This window comes from Eptesicus fuscus, chromosome 10, assembly GCF_027574615.1.
Source record: "Eptesicus fuscus isolate TK198812 chromosome 10, DD_ASM_mEF_20220401, whole genome shotgun sequence".
NCBI classification, from domain to species: Eukaryota; Metazoa; Chordata; class Mammalia; order Chiroptera; family Vespertilionidae; genus Eptesicus; species Eptesicus fuscus.
The window spans coordinates 61,892,617-61,909,859 of NC_072482.1; the positions used below are offsets into that span (position 1 = coordinate 61,892,617).

Genomic DNA, 17,243 nt, shown 5'->3' on the forward strand with positions numbered 1-17,243 from the left:
ACTGCTCCCCTGCCAGCCTGATTGCCCCTAACTGCCCTCCCCTGCAGGCCTGGTCCCCCACAACTGCCCTTCCCTGCAGGCCCAGTCGCCCCCAACTTCCCTCCTCTGCCAGCCTGATCACCCCTAACTGCCCTTCCCTGCAGGCTTGATCGCTCCCATTTGCCCTCCTTTGCAGGCCTGGTCCCTCCCAACTATCCCTCCCCTGCTGGCCATCTTGTGGCGGCCATCTTGTGTCCACATGGGAGCAGCCATCTTGTGTGTTCCAGTGACGGTCAATTTGCATATTACTCTTTTATTAGATAGGATTACTCATTTATTTCAGCCCTTTGTATTCAGCATGTCTCTTTAGAAATAAACCTACGTTTCTATGAAAATTGAAGCTTTTGTTTTTTTTGTAGCCCACATAAACTTACACCTTGTTTATTTGGCCAGTGTTAGCCTTTGAGTTTGAAATGCTTGGAGTAGACAGTGCTTTCTCTCCTCTTGCAGGGGATGGGATAGTATAAGCCGTCCAGAATGATGTTTAGCACTCTAAGCTCTGTGAGGTATTAATATTCCTTTTTACTTTTTAAATAACGCATGCTGCTATTAAGTATTAAATGGCAACATAAAGCTTTATGATTTAAATAACTTTTAAATTCTTCAAGATCTTACAAAGGACTTTTTTGAAATACATGTCTTTCTCCACTTAGGCTGGCTTGATATTTACCTTCATTGGCAGAACTGATACTGCTTGGCGAAGCCGCCTGTTCAGAGTTAGGACCCTTTTTCTCTAGTTTACTCTGTAGCAATTACTTTAACCCTCCATTTCCTGTTCACATTGCAGATATTCTCATTGTTAAAGGAAGGTTAGTTGTCTTTATGTTTTTAAGGACTGGATGTTCTGGTTGGGTTCATTGAAATAGATTTCTAGCTCAGACAAAACTACCGTATTTTCCAGCGTATAAGATGACCCCCAACTTTCCAGTTAAAATATAGAGTTTGGGATATACCCGCCCTATAAGATGACACCCAGTGTATAAGACGACCCCCGACTTTTGAGAAGATTTTCCTGGGTTAAAAAGTCGTCTTATATGCCGGAAAATATGGTAGTTACAAGCATAGGATTTTTTTTTCTTTGTTTTAAAAAAATATTTTTATTGACTTCAGAGAGAAAAGGAGAGGGAGAGAGAGATAGAAGCATCAATGATGATAGAGAATCATTGATCCGCTGCCTCCTGCACGCCCCCTACTGGGGATTGAGCTCACAAAGCAGGCATGTGCCCTGAAGAGGAATCAAACCGTGACCTCTTGGTTCATAGTTGACGCTCAACCACTGAGCCGTGCAGCTGAGCTGTTTCCAGTTTTTTACTGTTACAAACAGTGCTTCAGTGAACATTCTTATTCATGTCTCCTTATGTACATGTGTGAAGTTTCTCTGGAGTACATACCTGGAAGTGGAAGTGGTAGAATGTGAGGTTTGCACATCTTTGGCTTTTCCTAGATGTTACCAAATTGCTGTATGCATGAGAGTTTCCATTTCCCCATAGCCTCACTAAAATTTGTTAAGGTCAGATTTCTTAATTTTTGCCAAATTATGGTGATTAATTCTATTAATTTGCATTTTTCTGATTACTAATGAGCACCTTTGTAAACGTCAGTTGGCCACTGGGTTTTCTCTTCTGTCTCTTTCCTCCCAACTCTTTTGCCTATGCTCTGTTGGGTTGTCTTTTCCTTCTTGATTTACTAGTAGCCCATTTGCAGAAAAAATCCTGCAAGTGGCCACTGCGGCCGCATGCGCTGCCGCTGCTGCCGCTGTTGCGGCCGCCGCGCCTGCACCCGCGCGCCGCTGCCACCCGCCCCGCTCCGCCCCACTCCGCCCCGCCCCGCCCGGGCTTTCCCTCTGGCAGCCACCTTGCTTTCCGCTTTTCCTCCGTCTTCCTTCTAAGTTGTGTAACCGCCATCTTTGTTGGGTAATTTGCATACTCGCCCTGATTGGCTGGTGGGCGTGGCTTTGGATGGTGGGCATGGCTTGGGCGTAGCAGAGGTGCGGTCAATTTGCTTATTACTATTTTATTAGGTAGGATAGGCTCTCTTTATAAATACAAGATGGTAATAATTTGCTAGTTATATGCACTGCAATGATCTCCTTTTCTTTGGATCATCTCTTTTTGCTTTGGTCCTAGGGTCTTCTGAGGCATAGAAGTTGTAAATTTTAATGAGATTAGATCTCATCCATATTTTCCTTCATGGTTTGTACATATGTCTTGAAAAACCTTTTCTATCACGGGGTCAAGGTCAAGATATTCTTTATTTTAAGATCCATTTTTTCACATTTAGCTTTGTAATCTGTAATCTGGAGTAAAAAATTTTCTTCATCGGCCCAGCTGGCATGACTCAGGTAATTGAGCATTGACCTATGAACCAGGAGGTCATGGTTCGATTTTCGGTCAGAGCATATGCCTGGGTTGTGGGTTCCATCCCCAGTCTGGGGCATGCAGGAGGCAGCAGATCAATGATTCTCTCTCATCATTGATTTTTATATCTCTTTCTCCCTCTCCTTCCTCCTGAAATCAATAAAAAATTTTTTTCATCATCTATTGAATGTTTTATTTCAATGACTATTTTTTCATATCTAGGATTTCTAATGAATACTCTTTTTTATGCACTTGCACTTTATTTTTTTTTCTTATTTGTTTCACAATTTCTTGTTCTATTTTTAAATAAAAATTTATTTCTCTGAACATTCTAGACATACTCATTTTGGTGTGGTAGTCAGGCTAGTCTATAGAATTAATTTCATATGGAGTGACTGCATTTGCTAATTGGTGATTTTGTTGGTTGTCTTTTTTAGCATTGGATTTGCTTCAGTTTTTGGAATTTGAGTTTACAGGGTCATTCTGAGTGGCAGGTATATTTTGTTTGTTTGATTCTCTCCTTCCTCACCCTCCCTACCTAATGGTTTGCACTTTCTTCTACTTGACTCCTTGAATTCCAAGTTTGGAACCAGGCCTGTTAAGTTTCATGCTTCATATTAACACTGAAAATCTCAGATTCAGCAAGGGAGCTAGTGGGTACCTTGTTTTCAGGACCAGGTCATGAGGCTGAGTCTGTTTCCCCCACCTGCCCCGAGAAGCTCGCAGTGTTTTAAATCTGAAGTTGGTGAGTAGTAATTGAGTTTCCGTGCAACCCTCTCTCACCTCCAGCCTCCTTTCACAAGGTGTTGGGGAGTTTTAGCTCTGGCCCCAGTTCATCAGCTTGGCTCTCTTCTGGTTCACAGGAAACACTTTTAGTCCTCTTTCAATTGCCAGTGCCTGCTTCCAGACCTGGACCCCAGAACTCAGGCCCCACCTAGCCCATCCCACTTTGCAGCTAGTCTGTAGCTCATGACTAGGTCTTTATTGTGTTTTTAAAAATACTCTTAACTGTATTGCTACTTTGTGTTTGGAACAGCAGACGATGCATGGAAGTGTGAATTCACTGTGTCATCTTGAGTGATATCAACATCAGCCCGGCTGGTATGGCTCAGTGGTTGAGCATTGACCTATGAGCCAGGAGGTCACCGGTTCGATTCCCAGTCAGGGCACATGCCTGGATTGCGGGTTCCATCCCCAGTTGGGGGCAGGCAAGAGGCAGCCGATTCATCAATGATTCTCTGTCATCATTGATGTTTCCATCCCTCTCTCCCTCTCCCTTCTTCTCTCTGAAATAAAAAAATATATATATATGGCATGGTGCTTGCCTGTGGGTACTCATGGTGGATGTTTTTAAATGAAGGACTCTTGGGTATATCTTCTTATTCCTGTTTACACCTTGAATGTTTAGTTTGAATCCCACTAAAGTTGCATAACCTTGGCAAGTTGCTTAACATCTCTAATCCTTTCCTTGCAGGGTTGCCTAAAGATCTAAGACAGTTCTGTGCAGGTCCTTCCCATGGATTAGAAGGCATTCCAGAAAGATTAGTTCTCTCCTGCATCTGTCCCCACCCCACCCTCATCAGTGATTAATGATTTCCCTGGCAGAGCAAACAAGTTTTCTGCAATTGTTGGATATTGAGTTCTATATATGTCAATAGGTTAAGATGGTTGATAGTGTCATCCAGACTTGTATATTTTATTGATTTTTTTTTCGGGGGGGGGGGTCTTGTTCTATTAATTACTGAGAGAGCTGTGCTAAAATATACAACTACAGGTGTGGATTTGTCTAGTTTTCCCTGTAGTTCTCTGTTTTATTTCGTGTGTTTGTTTTTTATGACATTATTTTTTGTTGCTGTTGAAATCTTCCACATAGATTCATTTCTTGTTTTATCAGCATTATTGAGGTATAGTTGATGTAATAAACTGTTTAGCATTTTTAAGGTATGTAATTTGGTGAGTTTTGTCATATGTGTATAAGCCAGTGAAACCACTACTACAGTGAAGATAACGAACATACCATTACCCTTAAAAGTTTCTTTGTGCCCCTTGGTAATCCCCTCCTCCAGCTCTCTCCTCCCTCCTCCCTCCCCCCTGCTCCCAACCAGGTAAACACTGATATACTTCCTGGCACTATAGATTAATTTGTATTTTTTAGAATTTTATATAAATGGAATCATACTTTATAGACTCCTTTTTGGTCTGACTTCTTTCACCTAGCATGATTATTTTGGTTTTCATCCATGTTGCTGTATTTATCAGTAGTTCACTCTTACTTATTGCTGAGTAGTATTCTATTATATGAATACAGCATAATTTGTTTATCCAGTCACTTATTTCTGGACATTTGGATTCTTTCCAGTTTTTGACTATTACTATTTTCCTAATATGTATTATAACTTGTGGAATAAGTGCAAATGTAATTTACCATGTCGTAATATCCCTTTTTTTTTTCTCTCTTTACAGCATGGGTAAGTTCTCTCTCCATGGGGATGATTTTCTTTTGCTGCCCAATAGTCAGCATCTTCACAGACATATTTGGTTGTCGGAAAACAGCTGTTGTGGGTGCTGCTATTGGATTCATTGGACTCATGTCCAGTTCTTTTGTAAGGTAAGGACTTGGTTTCTTCATGTTGGTTTTTGAGAACTGTTAGGTACCTTAAAGTTTTCCTTTCAGAAACTTTGCTGTTTACAAGAAAACATCTTCCTTTTTGTTGCTTAAACTGTAAGCAATATGACTTTCTCATTGTTATCCATAGCAGCAAATCAGAGCTTGAGAAATTGAATGTTTTGCTTACAGTGCCTAACAGATGTTATTCAGGATTTACCGTATATGTCCCCTGGAGCAAGAAAAATGTTTCTCCTTTTATTTTTTTCTAATCACATAACAATCCTAAAAGGACTCATACAATGAGTTGTCTAAAGCAATAGCATTAATTGTAGGTCAGCTCAGTCTGATGCCTGAAGGATATAATAAGTGGTGTGTTGAAGCAGTTGTTCATAGGCTTGATATGAAATATTTTTACCAATGAAAAAAAAAAAAACTTGGTTATTTATTTCAACCCAGGTAGAGAATTCCTGTGTGCATTTTTTTTTTTAAAAAAAGAACATGCAAAAATTTAAAAAGATTATGGCAAAATGAAGTGGTCAAATGCAGCTTAAAAGAAAAAGAAAATCAGTATACTTTGCCTGTGTCTGTTAAAGATGTAGTTCATGCAGATGAAGAGGAACTAACAGCAAAGAGCTAATGGGCATATTACTGTATGAAGCACTTCTCCCTGCAGTTCCAACTCTACTAGTAAATCCCTTTGCATTGTCAGAATAATCCCCAGTTAGAGAAACACTGGTTTAATATATTGCTCTAGCTAACAGGTGATTAACAAGAAAACCTCTTAAAATGATTTCCATCTTATGTCTACTTTAGTGGTTTAATCCTAATTTTTTGCCTTTTTCCCTTACGTAGCTATCTATCTTCATGCACTAGTTGAAAAGCATTATTTAATCATTAGAAAAAAACCACACACTTATATTTGTTGCCTAATTGTTTTTAAATATTCTGGATTTAATCAACAGAACCCTTGGTTTACTAATTTTACTCCCACCCACCCTACCTATACCTCTTCCTCATCTCTAAAATGAACATCTTTCTTTCACCTAACTTAGAAAAAAAATTTTTTTGAGAGAATGGGAGGGGGAGAGATAGATAGCAAAATATTGATGTGAGAGAGACACATCAATTGGTTGCCTCCTGTATGCTCCCCGACCAGGTGTGGTGATCGAGCTTCCAGAATCAAACCCGGGACCCTTTAGTCCTCAGGCTGACACTCGATTCACTGAGCCCAACCAGCTAGGGCTAGAAATTTTATTTGGATTCTAAACAATTATTTTTATGTCTTGATAGAAAATATATATTCCATCTTTATAGTGCCTTTGACTTTTTTCCCTTCTAAAGTTGACTTTTAAAGAAACAAAACAATTTTGTTTGAAATAAGATTCTGCTTAGGTAATTACTTTCACTTTTTTTGTTTTTAAAGGAAGTTCTAACCTTTTTTTTTTTTTTTTTACAGAGAGAGAAAGGGAGAGAGGGAGAGAAACATAGATGTGAGAGAGATATATCGATCTGTTGCCTCCCTAACTCAGGCTCAAACCCACAAGCTAGGCATGTGCCCTCACAAGGAATTGAACCCATGACCTTCTGGTGCATGGGATGACATTCCAACCAACTGCGCTACACCAGCCAGGGCTAATTTGAGTTTTTGTTTTTAGCAATAATACAATATTGTGCTATTACCAACTTGTCAGATACCTGTTTTGATATGCAAGCTTCCAGGTACCCATTGCCAGTACCTATGGCCCTAGCACTTGCTGAATATATTAACAATCAGGCTTTGGTAGAGAGATGACCAACAGGTAGCAAACCCATGTAATTGATTACCTTATTTGGTAGACAAAAAACATATATACAAACCTACTTACAGCAAACAATGTTTTTCAAACCTTTTTGATGATTGAGAAATAAAAATTATGAAATGTGTTTTACATTGTGACTCAACAGAATATCTTGAAACCATATTTACTACATTGTAATGTTCTCATATTTTCCACTCAGTTCCACTGATCAAAAGATACCAAACTTTTATTTATTTATTTTAAAAATATGTGGTTTTTTATTTTTGTTTTTTGTTTTTCACTTCAGAGAGAGACGAAGGGAGAGGGAGAGAGAGATAGAAACATCAATGATGAGAGAGAGTCATTGGTCAGCTGCCTCCTGCATGCTCCCTCCTGGGGAGCAAGTCTACAAACTAGGCCTGTGCCCTGACCTGGAATCAAACCATGATCCCCTGGTTCATGGGTCAACGCTCAACCACTGAGCCACACTGGCCTGGAGAAAGATACCGCGCTTTTAGAGCAATATGCAGGAGCAAGGGGAAATGTGGTATAAGTTCCAAGTGTTGAACAGTGGACCCACTTTTCCTGTAGTTTAAGTTCTACCTTCTTAGGAAAACCTTCTCCAGCAATCCCAGGGCACGTCAGTGTCCCTTCTCTGAATCCTTTTTACACACATGACTGGTATCTTACTGACTTACACTGCACTTACTCAGTTGTCAAACTTTCAACAATTTGATCCATTTGTTACTGAGGTGAAAATTTAGAAGTAAATGAAAAGGACTCAGTGGCAGTGAAAATGCCATCACAAAGCTTATGTACTTGACTTTTTGGGAGAGATAGGAAGTATTTAGTTTTTAAAATGGTATCCAAAACAATATTTTCAATTTATATTCATGGCTCCGTGGTCTTCCAGCTGACAGCTCTACAGTACTGTGGTGTAATTATATAGCAATTGATGTTCATGATGATACTGTTGTCAATACCATTTTTTAAAAATTTAAATTCTTTATTTTTGTTTGTTTTGTTAAAGAATTATGAATTTATTAGGTCATCTGGAAAACTAGATGGCTAAGCATCAAAATGGTGCCAGCCAATTCATTATTGTTGAAAGTATTACATAATTCTCCTTTTTCCCCATTGTCCTCTCCCACCCCCCAGCACATGCCCTCACCCCACTACTGTCTGTGTCCATTGATTATGCTTATATGCATGCATACAAGTCCTTTGGTTGATCTCTTACCACCACCCCACTCAACCTCCCCTGGTGAATACCATTTTTAATATACACCTTGAAGAAAGCAGAGAAATGTATAATAGATTTAGATTCTTCCTTTAAAATTAAATAAAAATTTATAAATAAAAAAATAAATAGTGCCTTAAGAAGTAAGTTGCAGTTATCTGGAAAACTATTTCTGTGGAAAAATTGATGCAGAATAAATGAAATGTTATTTATATTTTGTTCTGTAGTATATGGGATAGATATCTTGTTTTACTAAGCAGACTATGAGTAGGGCATAACCACATTTTAAATGCTTTTTTCACCAAGTACCTGGAACGAAGTAGCTGCTGAATATATATTTATTGAATAAAGAGTGGAGATACATTAATGGATGATCAGGGTGAGGTCAAGTTAATCTGGGAGTGACTCTGGAACCTGATTAAAAGATGATGCTAGTTGTGGATTAATAGAGGGGAAAGGGCATCTGAAAGGTTTGCAAACATGCTTAATTTTTATCAGATTCTAGAGTTCCTGTGCCTATCTCAGCATATTGCTAGACCAGTATTACTGTCCAAAATTTAATCATTAACCAACTTTATCTTAATTTCTATTAGATAGTTTGCCTTTATTATTTGATAAATAGCCTTCTGAATTAGACATTTCAAAGGAAAAAATATTGTTTTCTTTTTCTCCTTAATTGTTTCAACGAATGTAATGATATGCTCCTTTGTTTTTATAAGAGATGTATAATTAAGTTACTTGGTTAAACTATAAAATTCTTAATCCTTTATTATTTCTTTGAGACGTATGTGGCCTTATAGCTTGCAAACTGGGAACATGCTTCATTTGATCTTTCTGCAGTGAGAGTATGACTTCTTGCTATCTTGCATAACGCCGAGAGCAGTGCGGTACAGGGCGAAGGTTGGTCTGCAGCCCTTAGGCCAGCAAAAATGAGACGCAGCTGCTCTTCTGTGCAGATGATCCTGACATAACCTGGGGAGGAAATATAAGACACAGCCTTTTCCTTTGTGCCCGGGAAAACGCCATAAAATAACGAGTTTTCATAGTTAAAACATTTATTGAGACGAGACTGAGTTGTTTTGTGTTCGTTTCAACACTGTGGGTTTCACTGAGGCCCGTCCTGTGTGAGTGTGGAGAGCACACAGCTTCTACCCAGAGCTGCAGGGTTCACCGGAAATCCACGGGAAGAGGAGGAGGAACAAAAGCACCGATGACCTTAGCGGTCATTTTTCACATACTTGAGGCATTTCTATTACCCATTCAGATTAAGTTAAAATATTTTTAGTGCTACATTCTTGGTTCACTAAGTTTTCCACCTGTCTTTAAGTTATATTTTATTTGTAGAAAATACACTGATTAACTAAAACCCACTTGCATGCTAAGGTTTTATTCTACCGAGCGCGTGATAAAAATAATGAAAGCTGCTTTCCATCTTTTTCATCTTTACACAGTTCCATCGAACCGCTGTACCTCACCTACGGAATCATATTCGCCAGTGGCTGCTCCTTTGCATACCAGCCTTCCTTGGTCATTTTGGGACACTATTTCAAGAAGCGCCTTGGACTGGTGAATGGCATTGTCACCGCTGGCAGCAGTCTCTTCACAATTTTGCTGCCTCTCCTGTTAAGGGTTCTGACCGACAATTTGGACCTCTTTTACACACTGAGAATCCTCTGCATCTTCATGTTTGTTCTCTTTCTGGCTGGCTTTACTTACCGACCTCTTGTTCCCAGTGTCAGAGATAAAGAGAGTGGAATCAAAGGAGGCAACAGATCCTCCTTCTTTTCCAGGAGGAAGTTCAGTCCTCCCAAAAAAATTTTCAATTTTGCCATCTTCAAGGTGAAGGCTTATGCAGTGTGGGCAGTTGGAATACCGCTTGCACTTTTTGGATACTTTGTGCCTTACGTTCACTTGGTGAGTATGCTTCCTGGGCTTTGCTGGTAACATGTTATTTCATACAGGAAAACCTAGAAGAGCAAATAGATCAGGTTGAAGTTGGCCTTAAAATCTCTGGTGATCCCAATTCAGGGACTCCTGAAGTTCAAGGTCTTTTAAGACAACAGAGCTATCAGATCATGAAAGAGAGGGAATGTTTAATGGTGTGCTTTGATATTTTAAACATCACTAAACCTAAACAAACAAAAACAACTTCAGGCATCAGTCTGAAAAACTTGATGGGTCACTGTTGCTTCAAGTGGCTTGCAGATTATAACCATGGGCAAAGATGGCACAGTGATTTTTGTCAACTTCAATAAATTCTTTTTGAAACGGTGCGAAATTAGGTAAATAGGAAAAGCCAGTGGCCTTGACACAAAGAAGCCTGACATTCACTTGTGGGATACTTCTGGAATTGATTATTTAAGAAATGTTAGCAAGTTCCCAATGAGAGGAGAGGGAAGGGTTTCATAGGAAATTAGGATCTCAAGTGCTCAAGCAATTTATATTACTTATCTCTATTTCTACTGAACCAAGAAGAAGCAGTGTCTAAATTATTTGCCCCTGGCAGGTATTTGCTCTAAGATGCTTATTATGTGTTTTTCCTTTTTTTCTTACTGTTGTGGCTGAAAGTGTATTTACAGGTCAACATACTTGATAAACAAAAATGATACTAAGATGAATTTTTCTTTTGTATGCATACTATGTGTGTGAACCGGAATCCTATTTAGCTTTTAGTCTACTTTTGGACATTCGTGTGATTTTTCTTTAAAGTTTTAGTGAAAGTTTGTAACATAGGTCAAAAAATTACTGGGCACAAGGGGTCAGCTGGTAAACTACATATTCAACACTGTGGGTTCCTATGCCCAGTTCATAGGGATTAGGTTAAGGAAACATGAAGAGAGATGCCAGGCACGTCCTGGATCCAAGAATACTTTTATTTCTCAATTCTCCTTATTTTTTTTTTTTTTTTGCCAGAGGTGTTGGGGAAGCATCTGGGATGACCACAGGGGAGACAAGAAGAACTAGTTTTTAGTACTGTGAGTCACTTGGCGTTTTTTAGTGACTGAGGTACTAGGTAAAATGAGTTAGTATGTGACCCCTGTCACATATGCAGTAAGTGGCTACATCCTACCTAATAATAGACAAATATGCAAATTGACCATACCTCCGACACACCCAGAAGCCACACCCACCATCCAATCAGAGCGAGTATGCAAATTAACCCAAACCAAGATGGCTACAGCCACAGAGAGCAAGGTTTCCTAGGTAACAGAGGAAGCCAAGCTTTCTGCCTGCCCTTGCCAGGCCTAAGCCTCCACTCAAGCTACAAAGTTTCAATTATAGAAGGTAAACAAATTCAAACAGAAATGGTGGCAGAACAGAGCTTGAGAGAGCAGGCCAGGGTTGCCGGCGGCAACAGGGGAAGCAAAGTTTTCTGCACACCCTGGCCGGGCCCACCCGCTTAAGCTACAAAGTTTCTTTTTTTTCTTTTTTTAAACAGGATTTGGGGAACTTTTGTAAGTGTGCATCTTTTATTTTATTTTTTTTAATATATTTTATTGATTTTTTTACAGAGAGGAAGAGAGAGGGATAGAGAGTTAGAAACATCGATGAGAGAGAAACATCGATCAGCTGCCTCTTGCACATCCCCTACTGGGGATGTGCCCGCAACCAAGGTACATGCCCTTGACCGGAATCGAACCTGGGACCCTTGAGTCTGCAGGCTGACGCTCTATCCACTGAGCGAAACCGGTTTTGGCAACAAAGTTTCAATTATAACCCCAACAGAAATGGCTGCCGGCCGCAGAGGGAGCCCCAGGCTTGGCTCCGCTCCAGGCTACAAAGTTTCAATTGTAGAAGGAAAGTAAATTCCAGATACCAGGGCCTCCGCTTGCGTTGCCAGGGGGCGTGGCCAGCCTGCAAACCACCACAGGCCCCTCGCTCAGGCCACCCCATGCCCCAAGGGAATCCCACCCTGATCAGGGACACCCTTCAGGGCAAACCAGCTGGCCCCCACCTCTGTACCAGACCTCTATCCTATCTAATAAAAGAGTAATATGCAGATTGATCATCACTGCAACACACAATATAGCTGCCCCCATGTGGTCAAAGATCCTGCCCCCATGTGGACACAAGATGGCCACCACAAGATGGCCAGCAGGAGAGGGCAGTTGGGAGGCACCCGGCCTGCAAGGGAGGGCAGTTGAGAAGGACCAGGCCTGCAAGTGAGGGTAGTTGAGAGGGACCAGGCCTGCAAGGGAGGGCAGTTGGAGGTGATCAACCCTGCAGGAGAGGGCAGTTAGGGGTGACCAGGCCAGCAGAGGAGGGAAGTTGGGGGCAAACAGGCTGGCAGCAGAGTGGTTAGGGGGTGATCACACTGGCAGGCAGAAGCGGTTAGGGGCAATCAGGAAGGCAGGCAGGCAAGCCATTGGGAGCCAGCAGTCCTGGATTGTGAGAGGGATGTCCAACTGCCCGTTTAGGCCTGGTGGGATCAGGCCTAAATGGGCAGTTGAACATCCCTCGAGGGGTCCCAGATTGGAGAGGGTACAGGCTGGGCTGAGGGACAACCCCCCTCCATGCACGAATTTCATGCACCAGGCCTCTAGTCTTGATATAATGATCCATTGCACGCTTTTTAGGAAGGCATATCTGAACCATTGGAAACTATATTTTTGTTGTTGGACTACAGATTCATTGTGCAAGGATCAGCTTTACCAACTCCCTCTTCCATGGCTTCTCTTATTAAGATAACATTTGTTATGTTCTTTTCAAAGATGAGTAGAGTTTTTTTAAAAAAAAATTCTCTTTGGTACTATAAGGTGTACACACCCAGAGAAATCAGTCTCTCAGCTTTGCTATACCAAACATTTATCAAAGCACAAGTATCAGGCGATTGTCTAGTTATTTCTGGTAATATTTTTATAATTTGTAAATTAACTTAACATATACTATTTCATTTGATCACAAGAAATCTGAGGCAAAATAAATAATATTAGCCTATGTTTTGCGACTGGAAAACAGATCCATTGTTAACAAAGATGTTGCCGTTCTCTCCCTCCCTGGAGCACTCCTGCATCTTTCCTGTTCCCCTCCTCTTCTCCCTCAGGCACAGATCTCGTAAACTCTAAGGACCCCAGGAGACTTGCAACCAGGGGAACGGTGGGCAGAGACAGCTCCTCCCAGGCTCACCCCCTGAACCTGTCCCTAAGGCCCCCTTTTTTTCTGACTTCTCAGTGAGCCAAAGCAGCTCCACCTACCCTTTCTCCTGTTGCTTCTTCTATCCTACGTCCTTCCTTGTTTCATTATCCCCAGCTTTAATAAACATAGCCTCAAAATAAATAAAAAAAAGAAAAGAAATGATGTTAAGTGACTTCCTAAGGATCATATAACAGCAAAGCATGGTTTGGTTCCCTCCCACTGTGCTTACCTGGTGGCAAATCTAGTATAGCCTCACTTTGGAGCACAATGGGCCACTTCCCTGGATATACCACCAGATATGCCCATCTTATTTTGTTGTTGTTAATCCTCACCCAAGGATATTTTTTCCATTGATTTTTAGAGAGAGGGAAGGGAAGGAGGAGGGAGAGAGGGAGAGAGAGAGAAAGAGAGAGACATTGATGTGAGAGAGACACATTGATTGTCTCCTGCACGCACCCTGACTGGGGTGGGGATTGAACCTGCAACCCAGGTATGTGCCCTTGACCAGGAATCGAACCCAAGACCCTTCAGTGCACAGGCCAATGCTCTATCCACTGAGAAACATGGGCCAGGGCAGATATGCTCATCTTATTGGGGAGAAATGAGTATGCCTAATAAAACTTAATAAATACGTTATGGTCACTTCCTTAAACAAATTTCTTAGTGGTGAGTGATGAGTGAGACGGTGTTACAGACACTGTGGTCACCAGGAGGCTATAAATCAGGTAGTGCAGGAGCAGTGAGGATTTCTCCGACTCTGATAACAAGCCAGGCCTCTTTCCTGCTTTTCCTCCTTTAGGCATGTTTTCTTAGAAAAGGTGTTGATATTTGGGATTTTCTCTTTGTCAGACTGTGATGGCACTGAAAGCCATGTTGGAGAGCAAACACCAGACAGTTAAATGCCATGTAGGTGTTTGAAACTTGTGTCTGATGGGTGCACTGAGTTGTCTGTTATAATCTAGGGTTTGAATTAAGGACATTTAATCCAGACTTCCTGGAATGTGACACCTCTTTCCTCCTCAGAGTGGGAAAAGGTGTCTCAAATCTTTCCAAAGACCAGTAGATGATGTTCAGTTCATATTAAACCCTTTTTGGGTGTTGAAGGGCATAGATATCTAAGGATAAGAACCTGTCCTGAAGGAACATAAAATCTAGTAATGTAATAAAGACCGTTATAGCTTAAAAAGGACGTTTACATACATTATCTTATTTAATCTTCAAAATAATGCACTTGCTGTGATGTATCATCCTTATTTCATGGATGAGAAGACTGAGGCACTGAGATTTGCAAACTTGCCTGGGGGTCCACAGAGAGAGTGACCGATAATTAGTTTAGTACTTAGATGCAGTATTGTAGGATGGGTAAAGGTAAAGGCTCTGAAGTAAGACACATCTGGGTTTGAATCCTGGTTTTGTTCTTTATTAGTTGGACAACCTTGGGTAACCTCTCCAAGCATTAGTTTCTTCACCTATAAAATAGGGATAAACCCAACTTTTCAAAGTTGTTGTAAGGATGAGAGAAAACATATGTAAAGCATCTATCCAGTTCTGGCATAAATATGAGAGTTATTTTAAGACAATGTGATTGCCGATTGAGTAGTTTTAGGGGCCATAGCGTCAAAGGAGAAAGATGGTATCCATTTGGAACAGTGGTTAGTTAAAAACTTCACAGGATTGGAATTGGGCCTTGAGCATGAGATTTGGGTTAAAACCGGATCCTTAATCAACTAGGGACTAATTTACCTCTCTAGGTCTTTTTAAAGATTCAGAATGAAGTGCTCTTGTGGTTATGTTAAAATCCTAAGATCTTGTTTGTTAGACTATTCATGATGATTTGAGAGGGGACTCGGTATGCTTTATGGCAATCTTGCTCTCAAAGCAAGGTTGGAGGTCTTATCTTTTAGTGTCACTTTTAAAAATAAAGCGTCATATTGCTCCTTGGAAGCTCCAAATGATCTCTCTTAGGCCTACCCACTTACAGTCTCCATTGTGAGGGTACAAATGTCACAGATCAGCTTAGCTGAGACCTGACTTTCTAAATAACCATTGCTAATAGCAGCTGCTTCACTTTTTATGCGGTGCCCCTTCTGCCTAAGAGTTTGTTTAGTTTTCTGGGTTAAGTTGCTGTGGCTCCTCCTTCTCCAGTTTTTCTTCATTAACTTCCCGAAGCTCAGCATTCTCTTAGTTTTCCTCCTACCTCTCCACTGGAAATGAGATGATACCTCATTCCTTCTTAGCTTCTTGGCTGGCTCCTTTTCACCCGATCCCTGAATATCAGCTTGCCCCTCAATCTTTAAAAAAAAATAAATTTTTTTTTTATTGGCCTAGCTGGATTGGCTCAGTGGTTGAGTGTCGACCCAAGAATCAAGAGGTTACCAGTTCGATTCCCAATCAGGGCATGTGCCTGGGTTGCGGGCTCAATCCCTAGTAGGGAGGATGCAAGAGGCATCCAATCTGTTTCTCTCTCATCGATGTTTCTCTTCTCTCTCTCCCTTCCTCTTGCTCTAAAATCAATTAAAAGCATATTTTAAAAAAATATTTTTTATTGATTTTTAGAGAAAGAGGAAGGGAGAGGGAGAAAGTGAAACAATGTGAGAGTGGAACATCAGTCGGCTGCCTCCTGCACTGGGAATCAAACTGGTAACCAACTGAGCCACACTGGCCAGGACACCCTAGATCTTTTTATTCTACTGGTGGTTTCATATAAGCAATTTATTTTCTCACCATTTTAATCTTTAAAATTCTCTGCTTTGATGCCACAATTACTCTTCACATTTCGTACTTGGAAGACATTCTGGTATTCATAGTCATTAAACTTTTAACAAATAAGCACAAACTCAGCAAACCTCAGAATAATTGAATAACACTAATGCCATCTGTTGATGGAGGAAAGAGTTGATGTGTTTTGCTTTGAACCACAGCTTTATATGCATATGTTGAAGTTATAACCTAATAAACCGAAGAAAGTTCTGTGTCTCTGTCGTAATTGTAAGTGTATGGAAGGAGGGAAAAGGAATTCTTGGTGGCCATCCTCATTAACAAGGAAAGCTAGACAATTGGTGTCTGCCCTACTGTGTAGCAACTGAAAACTCACAGAGCCTTGGTGGTGTGTCTAAGACTAGGATGAGGATGCGGGAGCCGGAGGCCGACTACAAGTCCACATAGCTTTGGTAGAGCACTGACCACAGAGCAGCGACTATGGTGACGCCACGTTTCTCAGTGGTTTCTCAATATGAGGAGGATGATTTAATTTTAATTGCTTCACATCTCCACACCACTACTCACTCACCTTTGAAAACAGATATTTAGTACCTGTGTTCTTCGACTCTGTAACATAGGATAGTTGGGTAGCTTTAGTTTTTAGGTTTTAAACCCACATAGTTCTCTTTCAAAGAGAAGATGACTGACTCGTGTTGAAATCTTCAGCATAGGTGTATTAGCCTGTTTTCAAAAAAATTCATGATTAGATACATGTGTCAGTTTTACGGCAGATAGTAATCGACTGTTCTCAAAAGAAACTTCAACCTAATAGAAGGACTCATTTGCCTGATGCTATGATTAATGACAAATCATTTGCTTGCTGACAGGGTATTAAGTGGACACCACGACCAGTTGTAATTGGGAGCAAACAAGTTGTACTTTTTAATTAGAAATGAAAATTTGAGGCAAACAAGTCAGTAAGTTGAACATGTAGTGCCTCAAGAGATATTTTATAGCTTTGATTAATGCCAAATGCTATCATGGGTCAAAAATGGAATGTGGCCGTTAAACCTCACTAGCTAGAGCACCTCTGTTCATGTTGTGGTCCCAGCAGGAATACTGCACTAAGCCTGGAGCTCAGGGCAACTAGGAATAGCTTGTAACTCTGTGTGGCTTCCTCAGAGGGAGTTCAGGTTCACTTGTCAAGACTCTATCATGTGTCAAGCATGTTCACAAAAATCTCACATAACCATCACAAGGCTGAGTGTAATAAGTGTAATAAATAACTATATACTTAGACCTAAGGAAATGACTCTGCTAAGCTGCACTTGTTCAAGGTCACTCACTGAGTTATGCTCAGCTGGGGTTTGAGCACTCTAAGCCAG

General features: G+C 40.7%; 1 protein-coding gene across 1 annotated transcript in view; it reads left to right on the forward strand.

Annotated features, from left to right (window-relative positions):
• Window positions 1-17,243, forward strand: part of SLC16A10 (solute carrier family 16 member 10) — a 93,214-nt gene that overhangs the window by 50,437 nt on the left and 25,534 nt on the right. Inside the window, exons 2-3 of the mRNA XM_008158924.3 lie at window positions 4,860-5,004; window positions 9,474-9,936. Coding sequence (XP_008157146.1) covers window positions 4,860-5,004; window positions 9,474-9,936 — 608 coding nt within the window. The remainder of the gene's footprint in view (window positions 1-4,859; window positions 5,005-9,473; window positions 9,937-17,243) is intronic.